This window comes from Panthera pardus, unplaced genomic scaffold (assembly GCF_024362965.1).
Source record: "Panthera pardus isolate Hobbes unplaced genomic scaffold, ASM2436296v1 HiC_scaffold_27, whole genome shotgun sequence".
NCBI classification, from domain to species: domain Eukaryota; kingdom Metazoa; phylum Chordata; class Mammalia; order Carnivora; family Felidae; genus Panthera; species Panthera pardus.
In genome coordinates this window covers 126,205,305-126,217,438 of record NW_026526843.1, presented here as the reverse complement: position 1 = coordinate 126,217,438, position 12,134 = coordinate 126,205,305, and the positions used below count along the sequence as shown (strand labels likewise).

The following is a 12,134-nucleotide window of genomic DNA, read 5'->3' as shown; positions in this document are numbered from 1 at the left end:
GCCCAGAGAGTTGGACATTTAACTGAGCCACCCAGGAGCCCACTTTCTTATCAAATAGCTACCATCTTAAATTCCTTACCTGTGCTGTCCAGATATTATCAAGATCCTGCAATGTCAGAGCTTTTTCTTTAATCACAAAACGAAGAATCTTTTCTAGCTTTTCCACATACTGAGGCTGATGAAGACTATCTCGCAGGACTATGGATAAGATATTGTTCTGCTGTATCCACTCCTAAATGTAATACAAAAATTTGTTTCAAAGCAGAACTAAAAATTAGAGTGGGCAACTTAGGGCCGAAAGGTAAAAACTTCCAGTTGTAAGGTAAATAAGTAATGGGAATATAGTGTACATGACATCAATAGTTAAGCTGCTGTGATACAGACAGTACATTCTAAAGGTCTCAATGGGATAAAAATAAAAAAAAAACTTATATGAGAGATACATGTTAACTAAATTTATTGTACTAATCATTGACAACACAGGTTTGAAATGTGTTGAGTCCACCTATAAACAGATTTTTGAAATAAATACACTATTGTAGTATAAATATATTTTCTTCTCCTTACGATTTTCTTAATTTTTTTTGGATAACTTTATTTTAAGAATATGTATTATTTACATAAAATACTCAATTGACTTGTGTCATAAATAAGGCTTCTAGTCAATAGAAGGCTTTCAGTAGGTAAGCTTTTGGTGTTTCAAGTTATATAAGGATTTCCAACTGTGCTGGGGGTCAATGTCCACAATCCTTGGTTATGCTGTATACTTAAATTTATATAGATATATGTATCAATTACACCTCAAAATCCGGAGGGAAAAAAAAAACTAGTTCAGATTCTGAATTAACATTATTGTTAATTAATGTTAGAAGCCTAACATTAATTAGAAGCCTAAATCGTGTTTATGTTTACAAATCATAACATACTAATGTAATGTGTTTAAATATTTTAGTTCAGAACTATTCAATATTACAGTATTAGAATCCAAATTTGCACGCAAATGCTCACATATACACTAAATTTAAAACTTATAAATCACAAATGTAATGTGCTTATTGTTGTTTTTAATGAAAATTACTATTAAACATAGTTGTACTGAATTTTTTTTTCCACATTCAGGAATGGCCCCATTAAAATGTACCATAGCACATTTCTTACACTATCTGTGAAGAATAATTAGTGTCATATTTTTGGTGGGAGAAAAATCATTAGAAATGCCACAGTGATGACAAAGTGCTTCAAAAGTTTCTTAACACTCTCCTATTCTGTACCTTTCAAGGACTTGTAATAATTCACAACTAGTGAATTAAGTAGTTATTATGCTGGCATTTCATAGAGCAGACACATTGTATAGTTGACACCTGACTCCTAACACTATGTCAGAACACCTGGGTCTAGGTTGCATACCATTTGACAATAACAAAGAGTCCTCAAAGACCTTTTACCACATTTTGATCATTTTCACTATTAAACCAAAGACTCCTTTAAGGTGGAGATCATTCTTCACAGATATATTCCCAGTACTGGCAAACATATACACTCAAAATATGTTACCAAGCAAGTAACTTACAAGGCCTACTACTATTCATTTTAACACCAAAATATATAGAAGTACCTCTGGTATACTGTTTCAATGTTAAAATTATAGATGTAAACAATTTTAAAAAATAAGTTTTAAAAATCATGATAAAACATTAATTCAGATTTTACTGCTTTAATTATAATCACCACTTTAGAACTTCAAAACTGAACTGGCAAGTTACCATGCCAATTCATTCACTAGATTCCAGATCTACCTATCCCCTCTAATGATCACCTTAACTGTATGTTATTTCAGCCAACCCACTGAATTATAACTGCATCATGAGCAACTATTTGCAACAATGATAAACTTACCAAAGACACAATAAGTTAACCTATAAATTTCTAAGTAACAGATTGTTTGCTATTACCATTATAAGAACAGTTTTAGAATAGTTATATATCAATCTCCCAATTTCAGAATTATTTTTGTTATATTGCTTCTAACACTAATTGGTGCCAATCCAGTTTTCCTTAAGCAGATTCTTATTCATAAAAGAATCAAAGGGGCTTACTGCCATTCGTTCAGCTGTCAGCCACTCTTCCTCTTCAGGATTCCCGTGACGATGAGTATAATATGATACACTAGATATCACTTTGTTAATTTCATTCAATGCATTCATCTTTCCATTAAAAGAAGAAATCTGCAACAATCTGCAAGAGAAACTTTGATTAAGTGTAAAAAAAAAATGTCAGGAAAATATTTAAAGATGGAAGTATCTTACCTGAGTATCATTTTCAACCTAAAAATTTCTAAATTTTTTACAGTTTCTCCTTGTCCTGGAATCCTTGAAGCTAAATTCTTCAGAGATTTAATAATCATGGAAAGGGCATCATTTTTTGTTTCATTCTTTGCTTCTTTTTTCAGTTCTTCGTCAGTTAAATTTTCTAAAAACTGTGGAACTATTTCTATAACTGGAATAAAGTATTTCTTCACTGTATGTTGACTAAGAAACTCATAGCATTGTCCAAATGGTCTAAAAAAAGAAAAAGACAAAATTTCTGTTAATATCTCTATCTTACCAAAACGGAATTTCCAAAGTTTTAAACATCACATTAGCAATTTAACATAAGAAAGCAGACTAGAAAAGTAACATTTCATGATTTTCAAGGTAACAAAATTAAGTCTATTGTTTTTAAAAATTGTTAATGTTTATTTATTTTGAGACAGAAAGCACAAATGGGGAGGGGAAGAGGAGGAGGGAGAAAGAGACAGAAAATCCCAAGCAGGCTCTGCACTGTCAGCGCAGATCTCCACTTGGGCTCTATCTCACGACTATAAGATCATGACCAGAGCGAGATCAAGAATTCAACACTAAAATGACTAAGCCAGCCAGGTACCCCCTAAATATTAAATTTAAAATATAACTTACTTAATAAGGGCTGCAATTATTTGAACGCTTAATGCTGATCCATTAATAAAACGATCATGCAAAATCTGGAAACCATTTAAAGTGCCAAATTTATTGATGAGATCCACTAGCCAACCCTGCAACACAGTTAATGCTGGGAGTTAATTTTTCCCTGTAATAAAAATCTTAGAAGTTATACCTGAAATATAGATTTCATATAAATTAGAACAAGCGCAATAAAATAATCACACAAAATTATTTTTCAAAAGAACTAAAACTATCTGTAACATATAGTCATTTACTATTTAGGGAGACAGAAGATTTCTTCTGTAGTATTTTGTTCTTTGTATCCCTGAGTCAAAATCAGCACAGGTTGCAGCTACAGAGTACAGAATGGCACAGTTGTTATTTATTCATGTCCCAAATATCTGGTGAACAGGAATCAGGCAAAGGTTGTGTACCTAACTAAAAAATTCTTATATGTAAGAATGTAAAATAAACTTAAAGGTTGTGTAAATATAAAAATCAAATGTATAAACAAATGCACAAAATCTTTAAGTCTTACCTTAAGACTAAAAAGCCAACTTTTAGGAAAAAAACAAACCCAAACCAAAAATAGAAAACAGATTAGAGATAGAAATGAGTTCTACATGTAAAAACAAAAAAAATTATTCAAGATACACAGGAAATGCTAAGTAATAGGAAACTGTTATAAGAAGAATACACTGGTATACACCAAATGCTAAATTTGATACGGGAGCCTAAAATTTTAAAACCTCCAGTAAACAATTATTTAATTACTGAATAAAATCAGTATAATATTTTCTGACCTTTACATTTCATTTAAAAAATGTTATGTTAAAAAATGTTAAACTGGGGAGTGATTTAAGCAAGATGTCAAATTAAGAAGCTCAAAAATCGTTTTATTGTGAAATAACTATTTCCAGCGTCAAAAATTTATAAGAACCAAACAAGCACTGAATCAAAAACAGTCAGCAAGGCTCAGTCGGTTGAGCATCCGACTTCAGCTCAGGTCATGATCTCACGGTCTGTGAGTCTGAGCCCCGCATTGGGTTCTGTGCTGTCAGTTCAGAGCCTGGAGCCTGCTTCAGATTCTGTGTCTCCCTCTCTCTCTGGCCCTCCCCTGCTCATGCTCTGTCTCTCTCTGTCAAAAATAAATACACATTTAAAAAAAAAAAAGTTTTATTGTTTTCACTGAAAACAAAAGTTTTACTATTTTCACTGAAGTAGTTAGGCAATTCCATTGTGTTTTTACTTACCGATGCCTAACTTGCCGAAAGCAGCACATTTTAGAGTCTTATCCTCAATTCCCTTACATGAACTGAAGATGACTAAATCTGTACCATTATAATCTATTTCTGAGATGCCTGAGACACTAGTCTGTGTCACTGATTTTGCAGGTCAGAAAAACAAAAGTAGTTTGGAACTCAGGCTAGGGAAAAGCCATGGAAAGGAGCAGGCATAGTTCATGAAAATGGCAAAGAAGAAATAGGTTACAAGACTCCCAAGGCAAATTACTGATTGAGAAATACAATGCGAACTCCTAAAACTCCCACAAGCAAGGGTGAGATACTTTAGGGAATGAAGGCATTTAAAAGCAATTGTGTACAAAGAGGAATAAGAATGGGAAAAAGCAGGTGAAGACACATGCCCAGAAAAGGCTCATTAATGAAAGTCTTCCCTTCCAAGTAATCACTCTGCAAAGCCTAAGAGCACCAGGTGACTTTTCAAATAAAACTTCCAGAAACCATCCAAGGAGAAGCAGACACTGAACTTACTTGACAAAACCTTAAAATTGCCTAAATGTGCTTAACGTGTTAAAGAAGACACACAAAAATAAAAGAAACAAGGAATATGTATATGAACAAAATGAGAATACCAAAAAGAGATAGAACTTGTAAAAATGAATCAAAAGGGATATTATGGAGATGAAAATATAAAAACTTAAAATGAAAAAATTCATTAAACTGTTCAACAACAGACTCAAACAGGCAGAATAAAGTAACAACTTGAAGACAGATCAGGTCTAAGGAATAAAAGAACAAAAAACAAACGAAAACCAAACCAAACCACACTAAAAAAAAGTGAACAGTGACTAGGGGGTTTAACATCATCAACTGTGAAAAGTGACACTACGGGAATCAGAAAAGAGCAGAAAGCTTATGAAGAAATGATGGCCCAAACTTCCCAAATCTAAATATATAAGCTCCATACACTGTAAAGAGGATAAACCCAAAGAGACTCACACCAAGACAGATTAAAATCAAACTAAAATCAAATACATGGAAAGAATCTTACAAACAACAATAAAGCAATGATTCTTCACACCCAGAAGATCCTGATTACACCCAGAAGTAATCAGTTGATTACTCAGAAGAAACACACAGGCCAGATGAATATTATTTATATTGTTAAAAGAAAAACTGTCAAGTGAGAACTCTATTTGGTAAAACATTTCTTCAAAAATGAGGAAGAAATCAAGACATTCTCAGAGAATAGCTGACAAAGTCTATTACCATTAGACCTGCTCGAACAGAAATGCTAAATAGAATATGAAGTTGAAAGGATGCTTGACAGTGACTCAGTGTTCAAGGTAACATATACAAAGCATGTAAAAGGTAAATAAATGGACCAACTTAACCAGTTTCATTCTGATTTTGGCACATAACTTCATTTTTTTAATCCCTTGCAAAATTTTTAAAAGGAAAAATATGAATAAAAATTATAAAGATGTAAACATACGAAGAAGTAATTTATGACATCAATAACATAAACAACGAAGTGGCGGAGCTATAAAGTAATAGTTTCTGTATGCAACTAACTTAAGTTGGTATCACATTAGACCAAACTCTTTTAACCCTAGAATGTTACACTTAACCCCTATTGTAACTAGAGTGAACACTTACACCCAAAACAGAATGAGAAAGGAATGAAAACATGTCAGTACAAAAAAAATCAACGTAATAAATGAAAGTCAGTAAGAAAGAAACTGATACACCAAAAATTATTAAAATATATCAAAAACTATAAGATATATAAAAAACAAGTAACAAAATGGTACTAGCACATAAATGTAACAACACTGAATGTAAAAAGACAGACTTTTTTTAGTTAAGCCTCCAACTCCAGCTCAGGTCATGATCTCATGGTCTGTGAGTTTGAGTCCTGTGTCCAGCTCTGTCTTAACACCTCAGAGCCTGGAACCTGCTTCGGATTCTGTGTCTCCCTCTCTCAAAAATAACTAAACATTATAAAAAAATTTAAAAAGACAGACCTTCCAATCTGGGCATATAGATCAGCAGAACGGATGGGAAACCAGAATCCAATGACACATTGTCTTCTAACAGAGTTACTTTAGATCTGAGGATATGTATAGCTTAGAAGGAGAAAGATGGAAAAATAATTCGATGCAAATAGTAACCCAAAGAGAAAAGTCTACAAACTCAACTGTACAAAACTTGATAACAAGAGTCAATTAACCAGGAAGATAGAACTTCAGGGTTCATAAATATATGAAACAACTACTGACATTGGAGACAATAGTTCTACAGCACTACCTGGAAATTTCAATACAGCATTTTCAGTAACAGAAAAACTAAAGAGAAGAAAATAAGCAAAAAGCAGTCTTACATGACAATACAGAACCAAACCTTCCAGACATATAGAACGTTGTAAACAAGAGCAGAATACATATTCTTTATAAGAATACATTCTGCAGAAGCAAGTCTTTAAATAACAGTAAAATCATACAAAACATCTTTTCAGAACACAATGGAATGGAATTAGAAATCAGTAATAGAAGACTATCAGGAAAACCCACAAAATATGCAGAAAAAACCCAAAGTACTCTTTATCTAACTGATCAAATATGAATCCATGCCCAAAGGAAAATTTATACGTTCAAACCTGTTTTTAAAAAACAGCTTTGAAGGCAACAATGTAACTTTACATTTTAAAAGGAACTAGATGGGCACCTGTGTGGCTCAGTGCATAGAGGGCCCTTGATTTTGGCTCAGGTCATGATCCCAGGATCATGGGACCAAGCCTTGTGTTGGGCTTTGCATTAAGTGTGTGGCCTGCTTCAGATTCTCTCCATCTCTCTCTCTCTATCCTGCTGTGGTCCTCTCCCCTATTTTGCACACACACACACACACACACACACACACACACACACACTCAAAAACAAAAACAAAAACAAAACCTGAAAAAGAAAAAAGTAAAAGAGAAATAGAGGGGAAAAAAAATCAACCAAAATTGTTTTCTGGAAAAAGAAATAAAAAAGCTGATAAGCTTTTGGACAGGTTAACTAAGTTGAAAAAAAAAAGACTCAATCAAAATCAGAAACCAGAGAGAACTGACTCTAGAGTTAACAAAGAATAAAAGAAATTAGAAAGCACTATGATTAACTGTATTGAAAGTACTATATGTGTCAATAAAAGGTGGCATAGATAAAATGGACAAATTTCTAGAACACACACCATATACCACAGCTGATCAGGAGAAATAATTTGAACAGGCCTATAATTAGGGAAGAGACTGAATGAGGAATCAACCACCTTCCAACAAAGAAAATGAGGGACCAAACAGTGTCATTGAAAAAAATCTAACAAGCATTAAAGAGTTATCACCAATCTCCTGAAGTTTTTCCAAAAAAACTGAAGAGGAAGGAATATACTCAAACTCATTTTAAGAGACCAGGATTACTGTGATATCAGAGCCCGACAAAGATTTTATTTAGAGATGAATCCTGCAAATACAGATATAAAACCACTCAATAATATACTAGCAACATGAATAAGTGGGATGTTCTTTCTTAGAATGCAAGGATGTCTTAATATACAAAATTAATGTAACACACATTAGCATAATGAAAGAAGAAACTCACATGATCTGAATTCATAAAGAAAAAGGACTAGGCAAATTCAATAATCTGTAACAATAAAAACACCAAAAAAACAAAAGAAAATTACCTCAAAATAAGAAAGGCTACATATGGAAAACCCATATCGAATATCAAACTAAATGATAAAATGAAAGCATTTCCTCCAAGACTAGGAACAAACAAGGATGCTTGCCTTGACCAAACCTGTTCAGCCAGGTACTAAAGTCCCAGCCATGAAAATCAGGCTAGAAAAAGAAATGAGCAGCATTAAAACGGAAAAATCATCTGTGTATCTACATATCTCACATTTCTTTACAGGGATCTTGTGTTGTTCTGTTATTTTTTATTTGTGTGTGTGCACTAATACCCAATAAAACTAAGTTTGTTTTCTGCTTCTAGTGCTATGTTCTTTCAACATGTTCAAATATTAATCAAAATGAATATAATAAGTTGTCTCTGAGAAAAAGCCATTAAAATGACATGTAAGTTACTGACACATGAGAATGAGCATGTACAAAACAGAGCTTCTCTCTATATAGCCAGGTCTAATACACTGCTTTTGGGTGATTTCTCAGCTCTGTTGATGGATCATTAGTTTTTAAATTTTTCTGCTGTGCTTCCCTGAAATTTGTTATAATTTGGGCAGACTGTATCTTCTCTGTAAAATGAATACAAACTGAAAAATTATTTACTGGACTCAAAACTCAGATGCTAATCAATACTAAGATTCTCTCATAAGAAATCAAATGTATTTTAAGAAATGACTAACAGCATGTTACAAAAAAAATTAAAATTCAAAAATCTGTTTATATCACCTATACATAAATATATGCTATTAAATATACATCTAAGTGCAAAGTACAGTTCATGCCCTTGGCTTATAGCAGTTATATTCTCTAAAGTCATTCTGAACATTGAAAGAGCAAATACTGTATCCTGCTACTAGGGGAGATACAGAAAAATCTTCCAATATGAAGATATTCATTAACTGATCAATATATAACTTGTTTAGGCATGAATTATTGTGATGCTGGCCCCTGCCTCAATGAATCAACTATACATATTAAATAACGTGCTTTTTAAGCAAAAACCCATACAAAACAAAGTTATACACTGATCATTATGTTAAAGTAAGGTTCATTTCACAAGTTTTGTAACAAACACAAAAAAAGATTTAATTTTAAAAACCAACACACTTTTGGTGATCGAGGATCTGAGGAACGAGCAAATAGTTCATCTTCAGGCAACTGGGCATTTGTAGAAACGGATTCACACGGACGTGTACCATTGTAGATATGGAATTTGCAATGAGGATTTAAGGCCATGGCAAGAAGATCTAGAAGTGGAAACCAGTCCTGGGACAACTTGGTCACACAAAGCTCCACTAGACGATGAGTATTGTTAATAATACACCTCTGTCATATGAAAGGAGACAAGGACAAGAGAAGTTCATTTAAAAGAGATTTGTAATTTCAAGCACAGAAACATTCTAATCTTGTTATTAATGCTCACTTTCTCCATTTTCTATATTGGTCATCTGAATTCTGTGTAACTTCAACTAATACTGTGATCGAGCAGACAATAAAAATAAATCAGTAATTATTTACTTCATATTTGTAATGCATCTAATTTCAATAGCTATGTGAGAAAAGTTACAGATGAAGTAGGCACCATACGTTGTCCATTTCTACTCTGTGTGCACAAAGGAGCCATGCAAATTACCATTTTCTTTCTTTGGAATTTGTACGCTAGAGGCAGTAATTCTACACCCTAAACATTCAAAGTTATGTCAGTATCTAAGATTAGGAGATCTGTTATCTAAATATCAATTCAAAAATCAGGTATGTTATATTTTCCAAGCTGAAGTCCACAGACCATGTTTGTTTCATAACTCTTGATTGATTCTGTGTTATACACAAGAACCAGGTTACAGAATTCAATGAATCAAGTCAGGTGCGTATTATTTCACTTTCAAAATCTCTGGAACACAAAGGTATCTAAGAATCAATGGTAGCTTGCATTATTTTGCATTTGCTTGCACTGTCCTAGACTAAAGGTATTTACTGAGTACTCAAGTTTTCTGCAGTCACTCACTTAGAGACACTTCCAATTTAAGAACTGTTTAGATTTTGTTGGGACTTTTTTAATTACTAAAAAACTGTAGTTTGAATTCATACCAAAACCTTGTGAGAATACTGGCTTGTGGTTTAAATTTCCAGGTAAGATTTTCTTTTCTCACTCTACCAAAGTTAAAGCTTGTAAGGTTTCTTGCATGTCAATGAATTTATCAGCTGGGTCTCTTCTAAAATTATATCTGATACAGTGCTATCTATATTGGGAATCTTTTATTTGTCATCTTGGGTGTTTTTCTTTCTTAAAGGTATATAGAGCAGTCAACTCTTACAATCAATAACATGACACATTCGATGAAATGTAGGACCTGCATATGGTTATAGGTACTTGGGATTCCAGAAGAGCTTAAACCAAGATTTCATAACTCAAATTTCAAATTCATTCTAAAAGATAAGACTGTTCTTAAAGACCTTCAATTCTGTCAAATACATCAGCAGACTTGATATACTATTCACAGGACTGTTTTCCAGAGATAAATCTATAGGCATCACCATATAAATATGAGTCTCCAAAATATAAGACTCACATGAATTTCAAATTTCCAGCCACTCACTGCCTCATCCATAAGAATTTTAGTGAAAGATACTGTTAGACCATCTCGAAAAAAACGTTGGCATGCTTCACTTTTAACATCAAGACCTAAGAAGACATAAAAAAAATTGAATTTAACATAAAGAAAAAAACATTTCTCTAGCCAATTAGACCATTAAAGATAAACTGTTAAGTATTGATAGTTTCTCTCACAAACAGTACTGCAGCTTTTGAAATAAGACATGACTTGTCTCTGCAAGAGGGTAAAAGGTAACTTTTTTACAATGAAAAAGAAAAAAGGTTCAGAAAAATGAAATGCTATATTCAATTTTAAAAATACCAAGTTGTATAAATGCTATGTATGTGAAATCAAGTCATGTGATGATTAACTGAAAATGCTTCAAGACATGAAACTACATTTTAAACAAAAAAGTTACTGGGGAAATAGAGAATGAAAGCATTTCACATGGTTTTACTCACCGAAATTACAGTTCAAAACTTAAAAAAAAAAAAAAAAAAGTAACCATTTAAAAATTTCATTTGGCTCTAAATTATCTGTTTAATACCAAATTTAACAAATGAATCCTGTATCATCTTCATAATTAATTAGTCCTTTCATCACTTCCAGGCATCTATGCATGTGTACTTCTTTTATTTCTTATGATTTAAAAAGTATCTTCAGTGCCAAAAAGAAAATTTGTAATACTTCATAAGAACTCAAACATTAAATCTGCACAGTTTGGTTTGGTTTAGATCATTTACACATTGGTAGATCATTTATACCTGGGACTTCCCTTAAAAAAAACTTAAATTTTGTGTTGCAAAAATAGGATCCCACAGAAAATGAATGGGGAGAGAAAAGCCTCTGCAACTGAATGGCAATGCTTTATTTAAACAAAGTAGCATTTCAATTTTTGTTCATTCTATACCTTTAGATTGATAACATGCCCAGTTCATAAGTCCTTCAATTAATGAACAAATGCACAAAACAAAAGAAACTTGAGTGTTGGTAAAATACTTTTATAGTTTGTAAAATTAAAAATGAAACATTCTTGGGGTGCCTGGGTGGCTGTCAATTAAGCAACCGACTTTGGTTCAGATCAGGATCTCATGATTTGTGAGTTCGAGCACCGCAATAGGCTCTGTGCTGACAGCTCAGGACACTGTGCTGGCAGTTCAGAGCCTGCAGCCTGCTTTAGATTCTGTGTCTCCCTCTCTCTTTGCCCCTTCCTGCTCATACTCTCTCTCTCAAAAATAAATGAACATTAAATTTTTTTTTTTAAACGTGATGGACTCCAGTATGATACTTTTAATTTTGGGTAAATAGTGAAAAATACCAGATTATTTACTGGTTGCTTTAAAAAAAAAATTAGTAAAAGACCTCATTTCTCAAGATACTTTTTCCAAAAAATTTAGTTTTTAAAAAGTCAAAATACAATCTTGAGTTTTCACAACAAAATATTAATGAAATAGTAATTTTCATAAAAATATAAGATTAGTGTATCTTTTGGTTCACTGGCTGTTCAGTAAGTCACTCAAATAGTAAATTTAAATATGTTTTACTGAAATTACTTGCAAATTAACATTATTTCCCAATTATAAATGCCTTACATGCAAAAAAAGTCAACAGATAA

The 12,134-nt window shown here is 32.6% G+C and overlaps 1 protein-coding gene across 5 annotated transcripts in view; it reads right to left on the bottom strand.

Annotated features, from left to right (window-relative positions):
• LOC128773885 (probable ubiquitin carboxyl-terminal hydrolase FAF-X) overlaps positions 1–12,134 on the bottom strand; it is a 173,957-nt gene that overhangs the window by 114,203 nt on the left and 47,620 nt on the right. For all 5 annotated transcript variants that reach the window (XM_053891925.1, XM_053891926.1, XM_053891922.1 and 2 more), the window contains 6 exons: positions 10,496–10,608; positions 9,033–9,251; positions 2,955–3,070; positions 2,307–2,558; positions 2,097–2,235; positions 80–232 (listed from right to left, as the gene is read on the bottom strand). In XM_053891925.1, the coding sequence (XP_053747900.1) occupies positions 80–232; positions 2,097–2,235; positions 2,307–2,558; positions 2,955–3,070; positions 9,033–9,251; positions 10,496–10,608 (992 nt within the window). The remainder of the gene's footprint in view (positions 1–79; positions 233–2,096; positions 2,236–2,306; positions 2,559–2,954; positions 3,071–9,032; positions 9,252–10,495; positions 10,609–12,134) is intronic.